Source organism: Convolutriloba macropyga, chromosome 3, assembly GCF_964194025.1.
Source record: "Convolutriloba macropyga chromosome 3, txConMacr16.3, whole genome shotgun sequence".
Lineage (NCBI taxonomy): Eukaryota > Metazoa > Xenacoelomorpha > Acoela > Convolutidae > Convolutriloba > Convolutriloba macropyga.
Genome location: NC_134470.1, coordinates 56,760,573 through 56,782,215, shown reverse-complemented (window position 1 = coordinate 56,782,215; position 21,643 = coordinate 56,760,573). Strand labels below are relative to the sequence as shown.

General features: G+C 35.9%; 1 protein-coding gene across 1 annotated transcript; it reads left to right on the top strand.

The window, feature by feature from the left end:
* Positions 1–909: 909 nt before the first annotated feature.
* On the top strand, positions 910–21,119 carry LOC142336673 (3-hydroxyacyl-CoA dehydrogenase type-2-like). Its single transcript, XM_075385583.1, has 5 exons — positions 910–1,260; positions 5,126–5,417; positions 5,779–5,795; positions 8,969–9,260; positions 20,549–21,119. The coding sequence occupies exons 1-5, from the start codon at positions 910–912 to the stop codon at positions 21,058–21,060; spliced, it is 1,464 nt and encodes a 487-aa protein (XP_075241698.1). The 3' UTR covers positions 21,061–21,119.
* Positions 21,120–21,643: the final 524 nt, after the last annotated feature.

Sequence of the window (21,643 nt, the reverse complement as noted above, 5' to 3'; positions counted from 1 at the left end):
TCGCCGCTTTTGATAACAGTTTGAATAGTACTTGTTGTAACTATTCACATGTATTTGATGCAATTCCGTCCATATAGAGGCCTTAAGACTAGAGGCCCTAACGGGTACCCCCCTATCTTCTACCAAAAAACAGCGAAAACAATGACTGATGTCTTATACCTAGTCTTTAAGAACATAAAGCGATTGAGAAAAATTTCCGACCAATGGAAAATCGCATCAGTCAACCCTATTTATAAGAACGGCGACAGGAGGCTGGTCACGAATTATCGTCCGATTTCTCTATTGAATATCGACAGTAAAATTTTCGAAAAATGCATGTACAAGCCACTATATGAACACTTTGGAAAACACTTGAGCAAGCATCAGCATGGTTTTGTTCTGTAACTAGGTTTGGTAGATCTGTAACTACAAATATGCTTTCCTTCCTGCAAAAGATTTACGAGGCAATGGACCAGAACAAAAGTGACAACATAGTCACGGATGATTTCTCGAAGTTTTGGTTGACTATCTCCACAATAGAAGACAATTCGTCAGAGCTGATAATACAAGCTTCCGGATTCTTGAAATCACAAGTGGCGTCCCCCAAGGATCTCTTCTTGGACCCCTCCTGTTCTGTATACTCATCAATGACCTCCCAGATGTCCTAAGATTTAGCGATTCATACCTGTTTGCCGATGGCCTGAAGATTCTCTCAATAGGATACAGTGACACCGAATTCCAGGAGGACATAGATGCAGTACAAAACTGGGTAGCTACAAACAAAATGGAACTTGCAGTCAACAAGTGTGCAAAACTAAACATAAGAGGCCAGAAAAAGATTTTGAACTCTTAAATCAAAATTTGAACTCTCTGCAAGCAGTCAAGGACCTTGGTATCAACGTCAGTAAGAAACTGACTTGGTCGGCTCATATGAATGCCAGACTCAATAAAGCAAACAGAGTCCTTTACCTGATAAGGAGGAACGTCGCCTATGCCGAAAAACCCTTCATAAAACTGAGATTATACAAATCGCTGTTTCTGCCAGTCTTGTTAAATGGAATCAACTGTACCACGCCATCAAAATCTGATTTAGTCAATCTTGAAAAACTCCAGCGAAAAGCAGTGAGGTGGATAACAGGACGAAACGCGCCCTACGAGAATCAACTGAGGCTTTTGAACATCTTGCCATTACCAATGTACATTCAGATGAACGATCTCCTCACTCTCTCAAAGCTTACTCAAGAAGGAAGAGATGATATTGAAATACCTGAAATAAACAAAGTTCGAGGAAGATCCACAGAATTATACAAGCTCAGAAAAATAAGGCACGAAAAGGCGCGAAATGAATTCGTTTTCAAAAATTGCAGACTAGCAAACCGGATCGACAATGAAATAAATTTTATGGAACCGCGAGGACTGAAAAACCGAATACTAAAATTGATGTGAAAGTTTGTTAATAAATCGTTCAACACTCAAAATATCTGCACGTGGCAACTGTGTTGCGATTGTCACCGATGCAGAAAATTACGGACAATTCTCTAAAAGCAAGACTCAAGGGTCAGAACGACCCCTCGACAAGCAGTCGTAAATTCCCAACAACAACAACAATATATGCTAAGCAAGCCGAAATGTTTGCACTAGGATATCATAACATTGAAAGAAGTAATCGCCGGAAAACCAACAGCTTGTTGAATGCTATGGTACAACGCATAGATCGACATATTGGACGCTTTTTGTGGTGTGGAAAGTAGATGTCTATGTGAGCGATTTACATTGAAAAACTAAAGCCAAAAACGCGAAGAATACAGGGGGCATGAACTGAGACTTAAAAATGGCTCCTCTTTTTTCCAATTATTTTGATCAAGCTATTTTATCGATTTGTCTTCAAAATCATTGCAAAACATCTTTTGTTTTACTTTTTTTCTCAACTGATGGGTGTAGTATTTTCATTTTGATTGAGATTTGAAAATTACGAAAAGCTTTATGAAGACGTAGTGCTGGGTGGCCCGGACCAGCCAATTTTCACCCATTGTTTGGGAGCGGCATCTCTTGATTTTGTTTTTCAAATCTAAAACAAAACGATGAAAATCCCGTCTTTAAAACTTACATCAGAAAGATGGAATACGTAAAGTTCCATATAAAGAAATGAGTTTCATGAGTTTTGAAATAATGAATTTTAATTGTAGATATATGTGTGGAATGAGATGTAAGCAAAAAAATGTAACAATTAAGACTTCAACGCAATTCGTACAATTAGCTAAATTTGGCTCTAGGCAATGTAATTACATTAGAGATCTTTCTGTTCGGTTGTACAATAATATCTTAACAAAGCCTAGTTCAAAGACGTTCGTTTTATATTGTTTCAGAAATTGCCAGTTGTACCAACTTGGAGAACCAGTATGTCAATGATTAGATGAGACAGATACTGAAATCTAAATAACTTCCCAACAACGTTCTTTGCATAGGTTTCAAACGTTGAAGTAAAACATTTTTTTCTACAATACCGGGGAAAACACCTTAAGTGGAAACAAAAGATTTTGTGTTCTGACATAATTTTTAGCAGACGGAAATCATTTCAACTTTCGATCTTGTCTATCGCCACTACAATCGTCCTCTGACAAGAACCTAAGACATCACGCGATTTTTAAAATGTAGTGATGTGATTCAATATTTTTTGAACAGACCCCTGAAGAAAATTTTCCTTAGTTGTTGTAGCTGTCGCACAGAGATGCAATTCGCAAGTAATTTTTGCAGGATACCGTCGCTTTTACCGAATTTAACTGGTACCTTAATTGCTTTTTGTATCATAAAAATAGATACATTAGTAATAGTGCGACTGCCTAACCACAACTTGCTTGTGGATCGGCGACCTTTCTCCACCTACGCCATGTTGAATGACACGCGGTCCCCGGGCTAGGGGGACCAGGAGGGGCGTCGTCAACATCGGGGGAAAGGGGCAAGGAAGGCGGATTATTCTGTGCAGTGTGGTCGTGTTGGACTGATGGTATTAAGTACAGCCAGTTAGCTACGTCTACTAATCTTTCCAACAGGTCGATCAGTTTCAGATCCCTGGTGTTCTTTTTGCAGTTGAAAATGTTGTTTACCTCATATGGTGCTACATCAGATTTGGGGCAGCGGGTATCAACATTGTTACAGATCCTACTCAAGTAAGAGTTTAACAGGGGGCGGTATCCAGTTCTCAATTGTGCTAATCGGATACGTGCAATTCGCGGCAGCGTTTGTTCTGCTATCTTTGGTGGAAGTGTGCCTAGTTGCGTGCTGTCTGTGTTCAGCTAAGTATAGACCATGCGTCGGTGGTTGCTTTTGAGCGCATTTTTGCATTCTTTGCGATTTAATTGCTCTTTATTGTTGGTGTGTAGTTTAACGCGGTTTCTATAGGTATCCTTTAGTGTCGGTCTCATGGCACGAAAACGTTGAGCAGGTTGTTTTGTGATCAAGACCGTGGCTCGGATAACTGACGGCCAAAAATTGTGCTAATTTTTCTGTGTGAGCTTAATTGCTCTTTATTGTTGGTGTGTAGTTTAACGCGGTTTCTGTAAGTATCCTTTAGTGTCGGTCTCATGGCACGAAAACGTTGAGCAGGTTGTTTTGTGATCAAGACCGTGGCTCGGATAACTGACGGCCAAAAATTGTGCTAATTTTTCTGTGTGAGCTTTAGCAAGCAGCATTTCACCCTCATTGTGTTGGTCACTGTTGTTAGTCATTTTTATACAGCCAGTAATTGTGCAAAAAGCAATGTTTTTTTTGTGTTTGCAGTTGATTCCAGTTGGTATTGCTGGTTGTGGAAGCCCAAATGGGACCACCGTAGTTCAGGACGCTCCGACCGATAGGTTTGTTTGTCACTGAGTGTATTTCGTGCAGTCTCAGTCGCTACCAGCAATCTTATTCAGTATTTTTTTCGCTTTTGTAGTTTCTCTTTGGTGCTCCTTACGTGATCTCAAAATTGAGCATATTATCGAAGATGACACCAAGTACTTTGACTGTGGACTTTACTGGTATTGGTGAATTCTTGATAGTGAGGTGGGGTTCAGACTTGGCCTCCTTGCTCCAGTTTGTGAACACAGTTGCACTTGATTTCGCACCTGATAACTTAAGTTTTCGTGATTTTAGGCAGTCGTGAAAAATATGTAGGTAGGGAGTTATCATGTCACGTAAAATTTCAATCTGTGGGTGAGATGTAGTAAAGTTGTATCATAAGCGTAAGTCGTGATGTTTATATCTTAGTCTAGTGGTTCGTTTCTTCTGAAAGCATTTTTTTAGATGACTGTCCAGAGTAAGAAAATTGCATGCATTTGAAAGCCTTTCACATAACTGTACTCAACATCCTAAGTGTGCCAAACATCAATATCCGCTTCAAAATAATTTCAGGAGTTAACACCTAAATTGTATAGCGTTTGCTTCCATAAAATATTGTTGTTCGCGAAAGTGAATTTGTATCACGAAACGGTAATAATAGCACAAAACCTTGAAGCAAAATTTTTTAAACGGCAATCATTTTTTGTCCGATGAACTTAGCTCTATGTGTTTTTCCCCTTTTACAGTCTAATGTTTAGTTTGGTCGTAGATGTTAGAGTTTCCACATCGTCATATGAATCTACATGTGCATTTGTTAGTCTCACTGTTTTTTATGAAGAAATTTTGATAGATGTCAGTTGAAGTCGGTTTGTCTTGTCTTAGATGGAATGTCATTGATATGTTTTGGATCTTTTGTTTCGGCCCCTCAGCTGCATGTGTATACGGCTCTTACGCTCCCACCCAATGCATATGCTATTTTTTTACATAGTAACGTGCTATGTAATAACAAATAAGGTCTCTTAAAGCTTCAATTTCTATTAATTAAGGGTCTTTCGATTATAGCAAAGATATGTCTGCTCCTAAAAATCAAGCTCAGATTAGCTAAAAAAAGATTGAAAAAGGAGTTCAAAAAGTTTTTCCAAATATAATATGGGAATAGTTTCTGATATGATCAATCTTTCGAGTCAAATTATAATGGGAAAGACCCTCTCGATCTCCCACTAGGTTTTGGAGAACCTTCAAATGGTTTCGCGCTGGAAATTTGAGCTCACTTTTGGAATTGTGTAGTCTTTTGCGATTCAACTGTTATTTCTGAGTACATATGTTCCAGATGTCATTTCTGAATAATGTTGCAAAAGCTGTCGCGTTCATATCTGGTGGAGCCTCTGGATTAGGTGCTGCGACGGTCAAGCATCTTATAAAGAATGGAGCGAAAGTTGCTGTTTTTGATTTACCGACTGCATCAGAAAGCGCAGATAAGTTAGCTGCCGAGCTGCCACCTGAGCAAAAGGACAATTATATCTACTTGCCAGGCAATGTCACGGATGATCAGAGCATCAAAGACGCTTTGCTTTCTACAGTGGATAAATTTGGACCGCTTAACCTTAATGTCAACTGTGCAGGTATTAATGCTTAAACGCACCGCAGTCAACCAGACATCAGAAACCCCGTTTTAAAATTCTTGGTGGAAGATTTTTGACATATTCTTGGATATCCACTGAAAATTTCCTTTTTTAGCTGTTCAGCTGCTGTTAGTAGTTTTCAACGTATTCGCAGTAAATATTTGCATATATACAATACATAAGGCAACATTGATTTCCTACCGGTGAACATTCCTATGCATTCCTTTCCTACCGGTAGTAGAAAAAGGACAGCTGAGAACAGGCTACTGTTAATGTAGTCTGAAAGCCTAATGCTGCTCCACTGCCATTAATTTAATGCACTTGATTTCGCACCTGATAACTTAAGTTTTCGTGATTTTAGGCAGTCGTGAAAAATATGTAGGTAGGGAGTTATCATGTCACGTAAAATTTCAATCTGTGGGTGAGATGTAGTAAAGTTGTATCATAAGCGTAAGTCGTGATGTTTATATCTTAGTCTAGTGGTTCGTTTCTTCTGAAAGGCAACATTGATTTCAATGGAAATCAATGTTTCTTCTGAAAGGCAACATTGATTTCCTACCGGTGAACATTCCTACGTATTCCTTTCCTACCGGTAGTAGAAAAAGGACAGCTGAGAACAGGCTACTGTTAATGTAGTCTGAAAGCCTAATGCTGCTCCACTGCCATTAAGCTGAAACAAATTATTATTGCAAACAAATCTTAAAGCTGAAAACAAACTGCAAAAAGATAAGGCTCAGCAGAATTGATCAGAAAAGAAAAGATTCCTTTTATATTCGAAGACAGATTTTCTGGCTTTTCAGTTTTTTCGGCTAATCCAAGCTCTGTTAATATTAGTAAGAGCTTTAAATTTGGCTGCTTAAAGTGCTATATGAAACCAGGAGGCTCGCAAATGTGCGATGACACATAATATTATGACCCGACTGATCCTCAATCTTGTCTCAATTATTTGCCAATTGAAGCGGAGATACCGTCTTTAAAGAAATCGTTCATATTTTTTGAAATCTAAACCTTGATAGATTCTTAGAAAAAGGACAGACGATTATACAAAAAAGGGTTCTTGCCAGTGTGACCAAATGTCTTTATCTCACCGAAAGAACACTTAACAAAAATTATATCAAGTGAACAACTAATTTTTACCAAAAACAATTATGGAGATCCAAAAATCAACATCTATCTGGTTTTAAAACTTCATCTAACTGTAGTGTCCTTTGAATAACATGTGTCCTCTATTTTACTTCGATTTGGTTTCACATTCTCTTTTTACACTTATAGAATTCAAGACATAGAAGTCCAGTCATAAAATTTGTAGTTATGAACTCCAGCATTCCTTTTTTCAGTTTCCTTTTTGCCACTACTGCAATCAGTAAATTCTTTTATCAGTCTTACTTTGACATGTCTACAGAAAAACAACTCAACTCAAAGCTCAAAGTTTTAAGAAGTTATAAAAAGAAGAGAGTTGTTTATAGGACATGTCCGAACATCAATGAGCCCTCTCAGTATTTGGACGTAGTAACAATACAATATTAATGATCAGTTGCCCACAGATCGGACAGCAGAATTTATGCGCCATTAGGACGAATGCACCTTATCTGCTAGACTCAGTAGTTCGTATTTGTAATTTAAATTTTGATAGGACTTGAAAAAAGGACAAACGTGTATACAAAACAGGGTTAATACAAATGAGATCATTTTTCTTTGTTTCACTAGAATGAAAAAGAGAAAAATAATATGACAGACATTAAATCTAATCGTATATAATTGAACATAAAATGACATGCATTATGGCGATATGGAAAACACATTTTTATCAAATCTTTAGCAAAAGTTGAAAAAATGCTCTCTGCACTTACACATAAATCTAAGTTGAATGAAATTTTTAATAGAGGCCAACCAAGCTAGAGTCCTGAGTCGTGAGTGTAGTATTTCAGGTTTGCCCCTGGAGCTTAACAATTCGATTTTCTTACAAAGTAATTATCAAATCATGTAATCCCACTTTAGCGAAAACAAACAAGGGGAAACTCGAGAATAATTTTCCAATGTCTTCCAAAAACTTTTGTACTAAAAATTGAGAAACTAATTACAACCGTACTATTGATTCCAAAACTGAAATCACTAAAGACAAGCAGAAAGGTTTTAGTATGAAGCAGCTTGGACGTGTTGCCAATAAGAGTAATTTGCAAGTTATCAAGACAATATAGAAGGAATGTTTTGCCAAAATCTGGTTCTGTACTTCAAGCAATTGAAAACTAAATGCTGTCACTTGGACTTATTCAGAAGTTTTATTTCCTTAGAAAAGCAGTTAATCTTGTAAGCAATCATAATCGTTTAAAAGCGTAATCCTAAACAACAAAATTCAACCAACAAAACGAAATTAGTAAAATCCAAATGGACAAGACAGATTTTCTTCGTTTTTGTTAACGGCTACAATTTTAGATCTATGATAAGCTATTAATTTTAGAAATATGGATTCAAATATGTCTCGTTATTGACTCATGAAGACATTAGTAAATAAGATTGAAGGGTAAGACAAATAAAAAATGCTTCAGAACTCAAATTTGACTCTTTAAGAATCATTTGATGTCCTGTCTTAAACATCGATAGCTATGAACTCGAGCCATCGATGGGCTTATTTAGTACTACTACTGAGATGTATGAGAACATTCATTACACAGACTGTAATAATCTTACAGAAAACAAACATCTTGTCCAAACTAAAATTTTACCAGATCAAAAAGTTTCAAAGTTATCAATGCCATAAACTATAAACTGAGACAACTTTTCAAGTTCTTTTAGAATTTTCGTTTGCGCTTGAATAAGACTTGCCAGTATCGAAAGTCAGTAATAAAATTACTTGAAGGAAACAGAGAATTTTAATGACAATTATTAGTTGTCATGGTCATCAAAATAGGAAAAATTTGGACAACAGCATATAATAAGCATAAAATAGCTGCATCGAGTTTAGTGTATTGCGCCTGAAAGTTAGAAAATAAGAAAACAGAAGTCAAAGTGCCGCAGGAATATATGAACAAAAAACCTTGATCCAGGTTTTTCATATGACCTAGTTAGAGTTTCAACGAGACTAATCGGTATTGGGACCTAGTAACAATACACTCTCAAAGTCTAAAAAAATCAGTTGCTCACAGACCAAATCGTACAGCAGCATATATACACCATTTAGACAAATTCATTGCGTTTGCTAGACTCAGTAGTTCGTATTCTGTAATTTAAATTGCTTTCTTCGTTGAGAAAATAGAAACTGTGTTAGTTTCAAAACCTTTTATGGTTTAAAATTGAATACTTCACATACAACTACAGTGGACGCTTTTCAGGTTTTTACACTGAGCGATTTGAAATTACTTCTACCAAAAATTTCGAAGAGTACGGCACCGAATGATGTAATACCAACTAGGTTATAATGGGAAAGACCCTCTCGATCTCCCACTAGGTTTTGGAGAACCTTCAAATGGTTTCGCGCTGGAAATTTGAGCTCACTTTTGGAATTGTGTAGTCTTTTGCGATTCAACTGTTATTTCTGAGTACATATGTTCCAGATGTCATTTCTGAATAATGTTGCAAAAGCTGTCGCGTTCATATCTGGTGGAGCCTCTGGATTAGGTGCTGCGACGGTCAAGCATCTTATAAAGAATGGAGCGAAAGTTGCTGTTTTTGATTTACCGACTGCATCAGAAAGCGCAGATAAGTTAGCTGCCGAGCTGCCACCTGAGCAAAAGGACAATTATATCTACTTGCCAGGCAATGTCACGGATGATCAGAGCATCAAAGACGCTTTGCTTTCTACAGTGGATAAATTTGGACCGCTTAACCTTAATGTCAACTGTGCAGGTATTAATGCTTAAACGCACCGCAGTCAACCAGACATCAGAAACCCCGTTTTAAAATTCTTGGTGGAAGATTTTTGACATATTCTTGGATATCCACTGAAAATTTCCTTTTTTAGCTGTTCAGCTGCTGTTAGTAGTTTTCAACGTATTCGCAGTAAATATTTGCATATATACAATACATAAGGCAACATTGATTTCCTACCGGTGAACATTCCTATGCATTCCTTTCCTACCGGTAGTAGAAAAAGGACAGCTGAGAACAGGCTACTGTTAATGTAGTCTGAAAGCCTAATGCTGCTCCACTGCCATTAATTTAATGCACTTGATTTCGCACCTGATAACTTAAGTTTTCGTGATTTTAGGCAGTCGTGAAAAATATGTAGGTAGGGAGTTATCATGTCACGTAAAATTTCAATCTGTGGGTGAGATGTAGTAAAGTTGTATCATAAGCGTAAGTCGTGATGTTTATATCTTAGTCTAGTGGTTCGTTTCTTCTGAAAGGCAACATTGATTTCAATGGAAATCAATGTTTCTTCTGAAAGGCAACATTGATTTCCTACCGGTGAACATTCCTACGTATTCCTTTCCTACCGGTAGTAGAAAAAGGACAGCTGAGAACAGGCTACTGTTAATGTAGTCTGAAAGCCTAATGCTGCTCCACTGCCATTAAGCTGAAACAAATTATTATTGCAAACAAATCTTAAAGCTGAAAACAAACTGCAAAAAGATAAGGCTCAGCAGAATTGATCAGAAAAGAAAAGATTCCTTTTATATTCGAAGACAGATTTTCTGGCTTTTCAGTTTTTTCGGCTAATCCAAGCTCTGTTAATATTAGTAAGAGCTTTAAATTTGGCTGCTTAAAGTGCTATATGAAACCAGGAGGCTCGCAAATGTGCGATGACACATAATATTATGACCCGACTGATCCTCAATCTTGTCTCAATTATTTGCCAATTGAAGCGGAGATACCGTCTTTAAAGAAATCGTTCATATTTTTTGAAATCTAAACCTTGATAGATTCTTAGAAAAAGGACAGACGATTATACAAAAAAGGGTTCTTGCCAGTGTGACCAAATGTCTTTATCTCACCGAAAGAACACTTAACAAAAATTATATCAAGTGAACAACTAATTTTTACCAAAAACAATTATGGAGATCCAAAAATCAACATCTATCTGGTTTTAAAACTTCATCTAACTGTAGTGTCCTTTGAATAACATGTGTCCTCTATTTTACTTCGATTTGGTTTCACATTCTCTTTTTACACTTATAGAATTCAAGACATAGAAGTCCAGTCATAAAATTGGTAGTTATGAACTCCAGCATTCCTTTTTTCAGTTTCCTTTTTGCCACTACTGCAATCAGTAAATTCTTTTATCAGTCTTACTTTGACATGTCTACAGAAAAACAACTCAACTCAAAGCTCAAAGTTTTAAGAAGTTATAAAAAGAAGAGAGTTGTTTATAGGACATGTCCGAACATCAATGAGCCCTCTCAGTATTTGGACGTAGTAACAATACAATATTAATGATCAGTTGCCCACAGATCGGACAGCAGAATTTATGCGCCATTAGGACGAATGCACCTTATCTGCTAGACTCAGTAGTTCGTATTTGTAATTTAAATTTTGATAGGACTTGAAAAAAGGACAAACGTGTATACAAAACAGGGTTAATACAAATGAGATCATTTTTCTTTGTTTCACTAGAATGAAAAAGAGAAAAATAATATGACAGACATTAAATCTAATCGTATATAATTGAACATAAAATGACATGCATTATGGCGATATGGAAAACACATTTTTATCAAATCTTTAGCAAAAGTTGAAAAAATGCTCTCTGCACTTACACATAAATCTAAGTTGAATGAAATTTTTAATAGAGGCCAACCAAGCTAGAGTCCTGAGTCGTGAGTGTAGTATTTCAGGTTTGCCCCTGGAGCTTAACAATTCGATTTTCTTACAAAGTAATTATCAAATCATGTAATCCCACTTTAGCGAAAACAAACAAGGGGAAACTCGAGAATAATTTTCCAATGTCTTCCAAAAACTTTTGTACTAAAAATTGAGAAACTAATTACAACCGTACTATTGATTCCAAAACTGAAATCACTAAAGACAAGCAGAAAGGTTTTAGTATGAAGCAGCTTGGACGTGTTGCCAATAAGAGTAATTTGCAAGTTATCAAGACAATATAGAAGGAATGTTTTGCCAAAATCTGGTTCTGTACTTCAAGCAATTGAAAACTAAATGCTGTCACTTGGACTTATTCAGAAGTTTTATTTCCTTAGAAAAGCAGTTAATCTTGTAAGCAATCATAATCGTCTAAAAGCGTAATCCTAAACAACAAAATTCAACCAACAAAACGAAATTAGTAAAATCCAAATGGACAAGACAGATTTTCTTCGTTTTTGTTAACGGCTACAATTTTAGATCTATGATAAGCTATTAATTTTAGAAATATGGATTCAAATATGTCTCGTTATTGACTCATGAAGACATTAGTAAATAAGATTGAAGGGTAAGACAAATAAAAAATGCTTCAGAACTCAAATTTGACTCTTTAAGAATCATTTGATGTCCTGTCTTAAACATCGATAGCTATGAACTCGAGCCATCGATGGGCTTATTTAGTACTACTACTGAGATGTATGAGAACATTCATTACACAGACTGTAATAATCTTACAGAAAACAAACATCTTGTCCAAACTAAAATTTTACCAGATCAAAAAGTTTCAAAGTTATCAATGCCATAAACTATAAACTGAGACAACTTTTCAAGTTCTTTTAGAATTTTCGTTTGCGCTTGAATAAGACTTGCCAGTATCGAAAGTCAGTAATAAAATTACTTGAAGGAAACAGAGAATTTTAATGACAATTATTAGTTGTCATGGTCAACAAAATAGGAAAAATTTGGACAACAGCATATAATAAGCATAAAATAGCTGCATCGAGTTTAGTGTATTGCGCCTGAAAGTTAGAAAATAAGAAAACAGAAGTCAAAGTGCCGCAGGAATATATGAACAAAAAACCTTGATCCAGGTTTTTCATATGACCTAGTTAGAGTTTCAACGAGACTAATCGGTATTGGGACCTAGTAACAATACACTCTCAAAGTCTAAAAAAATCAGTTGCTCACAGACCAAATCGTACAGCAGCATATATACACCATTTAGACAAATTCATTGCGTTTGCTAGACTCAGTAGTTCGTATTCTGTAATTTAAATTGCTTTCTTCGTTGAGAAAATAGAAACTGTGTTAGTTTCAAAACCTTTTATGGTTTAAAATTGAATACTTCACATACAACTACAGTGGACGCTTTTCAGGTTTTTACACTGAGCGATTTGAAATTACTTCTACCAAAAATTTCGAAGAGTACGGCACCGAATGATGTAATACCAACTAGGTTATGCAAAGTTGTTTTGACAAGTTCTCTCCGGACTACTTCATTGCATTAATTAATTTAACTCTTCAGACAGGGTACTTTTTAAATCAATTCAAACAAGGCGTCGTGAGGCCGCTCATAAAAAAGTCTAACCTTAATCCTGAATTGTTGTCGAGTTATCGCCCTGTGACAAATCTAAGATTTATGTCAAAAGTTGTTGAAAGTTGTTTTTGGGCAAATTAATTTGTATCTGAAATCTAATGATCTCAGGAGCAATTATCGGAGTGTTTTTTGTTGCTCGCATTCAACGGAAATGTAATTCAACGTTTGATGTAATTGATTATCATTATTTATTTGAGATATTAGCGAAAAGGATTGGATTGCAACATGTGTTACTGTTTATTAAAATTTATCTTTCGAATCGCTCGCAACAAGTTATCATAAATGGATGTCTTTCTGGTGATGTTAAAGTTAAGAAGGGTGTGCCACAAGGGTCAGTTCTTGGTTCTTTACTTTTTTCTTGTTACCTTTTGCCTTTTTCCCATGTTGCCTTTTGAAGATAAGCTGAAAGAATTACGAATAAACTACCATTTCTACGCAGATGATACCGTTCTTTATTTTGTATTCAGTTCGACCCTAAGTCAATGCATGTTTGTAATATTGTGACCTCGATTCAACGTTGGTTCAGCAATGCAAAATTGAAATTGAATGCGGATACGATTGAGTATATGATTATTCGGAAATGTAAAATTGTTAAACTTGGTCTATTACGTCTGCCAGAAGATGGTAACTACACTGAACAGGTAGAAGTTCGAGATTGTTATATTAATTGTCAACTTATCTGCAACGACAGATTGACTTTGTTTGTTCCAATTCATTTTATTATCTCCGTAAAGTATGGTCAATTCGAGATCAAGTTAAAACATCAGTCATAATTGAGTTAATTAGAGTTTTAGAATTATCGTGTTGACTACTGTAATTCGCTTCATTATGGTCTGCCAAACCTTTTAACAGCAAAACTTCAGCGAATAATGAACTCTGCCGCGCGTTTGATTTTGCGATTGGCACCTTCAACACCAACTTCGTCATGCCTGAAGCAGCTACACTGGTTGCCAATTAGGCAACGCATTATCTGCAAAATCCTATTGTGTGCGCATCGCTTTGTACATCAGCCTGGCAAACTGCCATTATATTTTTCGGATTTAATGAAACGAAACACGATTGTTACAAGGACTCAATATTTTTACAATTTATATGTTCCCAAATTTCGCTCTAATTTTGGAAGACATTTGTTCTCGCATGCCGTCGCTGTTGAGTGGAATAAACTCTCTTTTGAGCTGAAACTTTTACCATCTGAAATTTTCTCAGGCGAAAACTCAAAACTTATCTGTTTTAATTTTCCTGCACTGTTGAGATTTTAAATGGTGCTTAGACCAATAATAATAATAATAATAATAATAATAATAATAATAATAATAATAATAATAATAATAATAATAATAATAATAATAATAATAATAATAATAATAATAATAATAATAATAATAATAATAATAATAATAATAATAATAATAATAATAATAATAATAATAATAATAATAATAATAATAATAATAATAATAATAATAATAATAATAATAATAATAATAATAATAATAATAATAATAATAATAATAATAATAATAATAATAATAATAATAATAATAATAATAATAATAATAATAATAATAATAATAATAATAATAATAATAATAATAATAATAATAATAATAATAATAATAATAATAATAATAATAATAATAATAATAATAATAATAATAATAATAATAATAATAATAATAATAATAATAATAATAATAATAATAATAATAATAATAATAATAATAATAATAATAATAATAATAATAATAAATTTTGATTGAATCTTAAAAAAGGACAAACATGTATACAAAACAAGGTTAATACCAGTAAGATCATTTTTTTCTTTGTTTCACTGGAATCAACACAAGAGAAATATGGTTTGTCAGACATTGAGTCAAATCGTATGTAATTGAGCATAAAATCGCATACAATTTCGTGAAATGGAAAAACTCAATTCTATCAGATCAACATCTACTTTTTACCTAACAACAAAAAAGATCCAGAAATCAACATCTATCCCTTTTTCGAGCTGTTAAGTCAAGCTTACCCAAGTTACAGTTTCACTACTATTCAGTTTTATTCAGTTCTAATTAAATTCATCTGTATTCTAAATGCTGACCTAGATTTTTAAGGGAGTTCAAATGTAAATAAAATGATCTCTGCACTTACGTTTAAATCAAATTGAGATTGATATTTCAAATACAGGTGGCTCAAGCTAGATGGTCACAAGCCAAGTCATGAGTAAGGTATGTCAGACTTGCACTCTGAACATACCAAACTTCTGTTCACATAATTAATTAGTTATCAAATCGTATCAACCCACATATGCGAAAACAAAGGAAAAATTCTAGAGAAATACTACAACTTCCTAAAATACTTTCTAAAATTTTCTAAAACTTATTTGAAAAAGCAAATACATCCCTACAGTTAATTGTAAAACTGACACAACTAACGACAAGTAGAAAGTATGACTAGCTAGGACATCTTACTAATTAGAATAATTTACAAGTCGTCTAGATAATATAGAAAACTAAGAAAACCAGTTGTGTTTCCTAAGAAAACCAGTTGATCTATTAGGCAATAAGAATCATTTATAAGCGTAATCTTAAACAACCAATTTCAACCATTAAAACGAAATGAGTAAAAACCAAAAGGACAAAACTCAGATTTTCATCAAGTTTTTGTAAATGTTGACAATTTTATATCTATGACTAGCTAGCAATTTTTGAAATATAGATTTAAATGTGCCTCATTATTGACTTATGAGAACATTAATAAATTAGATTGAAATTGAGTAGTTGTAAAAATGCAAATTTAACCAAGAAAACCAAATGAGTGAAAAACCAAAGAGACAGATCTTCCTTCACATTTTTCAAAAGTAAATGGCGACAATTTTTTTAATATATGATCAGTTATCAACTGAGGAATTTTGGATTCGAATATGCCTGATCATTGACTGAGCTCAACATGAAGACATTAATAAATTGGATTGCAGAACAAGACAGTAATAACAAAACAGTAACAACAAAAACAAACAGAACTCAAGATTCGTTTTAGAAATTATTTAGTGTCCTGTCATAAACACCATTAGCTATGAACCCAAGCCAGTGATAAGCGTCTTTTATACCCCTACTGAAATCAATGAGAACGTTCATTACACAGACTGACAAAATTACAGAAAGAGAACGTAGTCGAGATTGAAATATTATATCAAGAAGTTTCAAAGTAATGAATGCCATAGGCTATAAACCGCGATCATTTTCAAGTTCTTTTAGACCTCGAAGGTACTTCGATACGACCTGTCAGAGCGCAAAAATTAAGCAAATTTCTTAAAATTTTAATGAAAGCTTTTAATTGTAAACAAAATTTTTAGTGGCCCTCGGACCAATTCGATCAATAGCATATTTATCATTAAAATAAATGCATCGTATTTACCTTGCCAGAAAATCACGAGAAAAAAAAGTGAAAACAAGTCAAGTGGCCGCAAAATTGAAAATAAAAAATGGCTAAAAACCGAAATTTCTAGATCCAAATCTGTTTTATTCCTAAAACTACGGTGAGACTAGCCTCGATATCAACTTTAGGGTTACTAAAACCCATAAATATTGAATATGGAACCATTTTTAGGCAAGAAAAATAATGAAAATAAAATCCAGAAATATGAACAAAATCAGTATGGAAAAAGAAATGATCATAAAATTCGAGAAAGACGAGATTTTGAGAAAGGCTTTTTATATTCTACTCTTTATAGTGGTACCACTCACAACTTTCTATGATAATTATCTCTATCTGTCAAAATTGACTAAAAAAACGAGTTGAGTTTAAAGTACCTCCCCCATAAGTAGGGTCCGAACAAAACAAAACGTATTTAATAGCTCCAATAGCGACAGCTGAACCGCTTTTTGGCATTATTTTGATTTTTGCTACTCGAAGAGGAGATTGTATCCTTAGTTTCTACTACTCGAAGCGGATTTTTATTTGAGATGAGGCATTATGGTTTCTTGTTTTTTAGCATCTTTTTTAAACCATTTTTGAGTGGTTTTTGTTGCATTGCAACTGAAGTTTTACCGAATGAAATGGTTAAACGCTCTTCAATTTAAAAAGATTCGAGGTGTGGAGAGAATAGAGCAGTGATTTTGTTTACATTGGTTTTCGTGAAAGAGTTACAGAGAATGAGAAAGACAGAATGAAAGAGAAAAAGAATAATTTTGGTCAGGCGCTTTTTCTCAAAGCTGTTTGAAATCAAGTTTTAAATTAAGTGTTTATATTAAGATATACCACATAGATAATGATACTACACGGACAATAATAGATCGGTGGTTTTATAGTTTTGATTTAGTGGATTTTTTGGTGGAAACTAGTGCTATTTCCATTAGTTTGCTTGTTCCAGAGCATTTTAAGTTATTTTTGTTCTTTATGAAGAGTTATTTTTGTGCTAACGAATTTATAGTTAACTGCTCTCAAATTAAGTTGGTAGCAATTACACTATTTTACAGAAAAGCTACGTACAGAAAAATTTGTGTTCCTTAAGTGTTTTTGTCGCTCAAAGCGTTTGACTTGCTCTAGAGCTTGAAGAACTACCTAAAATTGTAAAGTTCTAAACGAGATTTCTAATTCTCACCGCTTACAAAGAAACGATGATTAAGCAGCTTTATTTCCCTTACTGTTTTTCACGCTGCTGCGATTCGAAATATCCGATATTCACGGACAAAATCCAAAGCAACTCAATTTAACATCAAGATTTAGTAATCAGCATACATACAGACGGTATCAAAACAAAGTAACATGCTCAAGGCATCTCCAGCGAAGGAATTGTGCGGGTTTTTTTGAAGAAATGGAACAAGATTTGTTAGCAATTAAATCGAAAAATTTGAATTCGGACAATAGATCACTTACGTTTTGGGTACAGTAATACAATCAGATGGGTCAAACTAACGGTTCAGTTTACCATAATATTTTTAAAATTTTGAAAAAAATTGACAAAAAAAGCATGTTCTTGACTTTATTTTTCGACAAGGTGATGTTCCTGTGAATACATATAAGATTGTGAGCGTTTTCATAAAAGAGTGGGTACCGGAATGATCAGCAAGTTGTCCCGATTAGAATCCATATTGAAAAAAAATTGGTGATTTGGAAGTAACAACTACAAAAATAGACATCTTTTTGGGAAAATTTGGAAATTTGGGAAAGTGTCGGTAAATTGACTCAGATGTCGTTAGAAAATTGTGTGAAATCTATTATAACCGTCTCATCGCAAAAGGTTGTATTATTTGATGTCTCTGGCGGTTTTTGAAAATTCATTTGGGGCACGTAGCTTTTTGGTACCATAGTGTATATTAGTCCTGTCTGTCTTTTATGCAATTGTCGCTTGATCGATTTTCCGTCTGAACCATTTGACTTTTAGTCCTCAAAATCGGGATAAACAGGTAGAGCTCAGAGTGCATTAAGTGCTCTTAGAGCCCTTCAGCTCACTAGTCTTCAAGTACGCGTTTCACAGAAACTGTTTTGGAGACTTACTTACACTTATAATGTGAAGGGCGGTTCTGAGAGGTTGAACACCCCAGACATCAGCCCCTCCCCCACTTCATACTCCCCAATCACCAACCCTGCACATCATTTAGACCCGTGCAGCCGAAGACCCCCTCCCACCGTTGGCCCCCACCCACTGCCCCCCCCCCCCCCCAGCAGCCCCTCCGCCCTCAGTGTACCCCCGCTGCGCTCACCTCACGCCACTTAAATTAAGCTAAAACTAGACTCACTAAACCGTGGATAGCTACTGACGAAGCCAAACGCTCGCCGGTCGTTTGAAAGCAATTCGCCTGACGTTAGTAGACTATGTTTCACTTTTTTGTCTGTCTGGTTTCAGATAACTAGAGCCGGTTTGTGGGAATTTTATCCGCAATTTTTGTGAAATTTCATGGAAAATCGATTATGTTTCAATATTCAATTGATTATGTACCATAAAATAAACAGTTTTATGTGCCAGTTTTTCATAATTTTTCATTATAATCTTTTGAAATCTTTTGAGACAAAGGAGGCAATTTCAGTTTTTGAAGATTTTCAGTTTTTGATTTAACTTCATCTATTTTTTGTCACCATTAATTCAAGATTACTGCTTTCATTTAGTTAATTTGTCACAATGTGTTGATTTTTGATTAATGGTGAGTACAGTGGCACGGCCTAAGTGAGGTTTGAATTGGGTATTTCCGGAGTTTTTTCGTACTGTTTTAATTGATCGTTTGGTTGTTGAAGTCAATGTTTAGATTTTGACCACCCTCACTCCCCCCCCCCACTTCAACCTCGCCCCCCTCACTTCAGCCCCACCCCCGCCATTCCCACGCCAGATAATGAATATAAACAGTTCTGATTGTCTCTTCTTGGCTATTGGCTATGGTTAGCTCAATGCTCAACTGCTGGTTATCGAAGTCAAGAATTGCAGAACTGCTGTTTATAAAAACTTTCTCAAATTATTTTTTGTTTTAATTCTAATTGCGCTCCAATGTTTTTTTACATAGCTTTTAGTTGATCACAAACAACGAAAATACCTCTTTAATTACTTTTCAAAACGCTGTAATAGCTGAGTGGAGCAATTTTTCGTCTGACGCTTTTAACTTTTCGTCCTCAAAAACAAGTAATGCGTAGGGCATTAAGTGTCTGAGCAGCTCTCTTAGAGCCTGAGTAGTCTCTAAGTATGCGATTCAACGAAACTGTTTGGAGGAGAGGTATACTGATGGTGTGAAAGGTGGTTCTTAAATTTGACCCCCCCCCCCCCCCCCTCACTCAACACCACTCCCTTCCTCACTCACCCCACCCTGCCACCACCTCCTATTCACCCTCCTCCACCTGGCGATTTGGCGCGCCCTCTCGTCAAACACTCCCAACGTAACCCTCGTCACCACATCGCTTGAGACCCGACACCAGAACCCCACTGCGCTCACCCCCCCCCCCCCTCCCGCCACTGCGCTCACTCCCCCCTCCTGCCACTGCGCTCACTCCCCCCTCCTGTCACTGCGCTCACTCCCCCCTCCTGCCACTGCGCTCACTCCCCCCTCTTGCCACTGCGCTCACTCCCCCCCCCCCCCCCGCCTCCAATGTGCGCCCTACTGCTAGCATCCCTAAGCCTCTGCTGGCTACTACCGAAAACCAACCGCTTGCCGGTCGTTTGAGAGCAATTCGCTCGACGTTAGTCGGTTATGTTTTGTGTGAAGTTCAAAATCGAAAGCAGCGTGTCTTATGTGGCCGTTTTCTACAAGGCGATTGGAAAGAGCGTCGAAATTGATTTCCTTGTTGTATTAAAATCTTGTAGTGTTGTAAATTTAGCTCTTAAAAATCATCTGATGGCCCTCGGTTAACCACCCCCCCCCCCCCGCGACCAATGATGTCGATCTCGCTTCATTTTAGCTGCTTTTCATGCATGTATTTTGTGTTTTGGGCGTGACGCCATTTTTAATTCTTATTGGAGTGATTTTCTTGGTTGATTCCCGTGAATAATTTTCTGGTCGCACTTGCCTCGAAATAAGTTCTAATGATTTCAACTGGAAAATATTTTATTCTTACTGAAGGCTATTTGATTGCAGACGGAGAATTCATAAGCTACACAAAAATTCGAGTTCACAAAAACATTCCAGTTCAAATATTACACCATTTAATGAAAACTACCTTTCTTTTAGTTTTTTAGCACTTTTTTGCATTTTGAGACCACAGGTAAATAAAGCAATCGCAGCTTTTTCTGTCAATCTTCCAGCTGTGTTTTTAACAGGAGTTGGTTTTGCTCAAAGAATATACAGCCAAAGATCCAACAAACTTCACTCTCAAGAAGAATTTGAGCGAGTTCTGGAAGTGAACTTGGGCGGTACTTTCCGAGTTCTTTCGCGATGTGTCGAAGTAATGGCGACAAAACATATGGATGATCCAAAAGCCGAGAGGGGGGTTATTATCAATACGTCGAGTATTGCGGCTTTTGAAGGTCAAATTGGCCAAATTGCCTATTCTGCATCTAAAGGTGCAATATCTAGTTTAACACTGCCCGCTGCTCGCGACTTGAGTTCGTTAGGAATCCGTGTAATGACAATAGCGCCTGGGATTATTGAAACTCCCCTGTTACGAGGACTTCCGGAGAAAGCGATTGAACAACTTATTTCAAACACAGTTTTTCCTAAAAGACTGGGACAACCCGAGGAGTTTGCCCATTTGGTGCAGTGCATTTACGAGAACACGCTTTTGAACGCAGAAACAATCAGACTTGATGGTGCAATGAGAATGCAACCTTGATTTGCAGTTTTTAACTGATTTTTGGCTATTTGTTTGTGTAATTTAAATTGTATATCTCACGAGTTTGAGTTTAAGAACCGATTGTGACATCGGAGGTGGTTCTGAGTGCTTGATCTTATTGTTTCATTATATGCATTTTGTCGAGAATTGCTTTATAAATATTGTCAGTTTTAAGACCAAACTACAATGTTATGCGCTACAGATTACGTTATTTAGTAGACGCGTAGCGTTGTCGAGGTTTTCCCCGATTTTCGTCGACGCGAAGAGACGTGTGACCATTATAGGTCAAAATTTCAGGTTTCAAGAGTTTTTGGTTTTATTACTAGCTGCGAAGCAATAGTGAGGCTATTACTGATGTCCTCGTAGTTTTATTACAACTCGGAGAGAAGTATTGATCATCTTCGGTGTAAACGAACCAAGTTCCTTTATACTTTCTCTCCTCCTTACAAATTTTCCTTATAGACGCTTTTAGTAGTTTTTGTTTTCGTTTGAAAGTTTTTTTTAGTTAACGGACGTTTTTCGGTTTCAATTAGTCATTTCGGTCTCTTTTTTAATAGCCGCACAGCGATAGCGGGGGCTACTA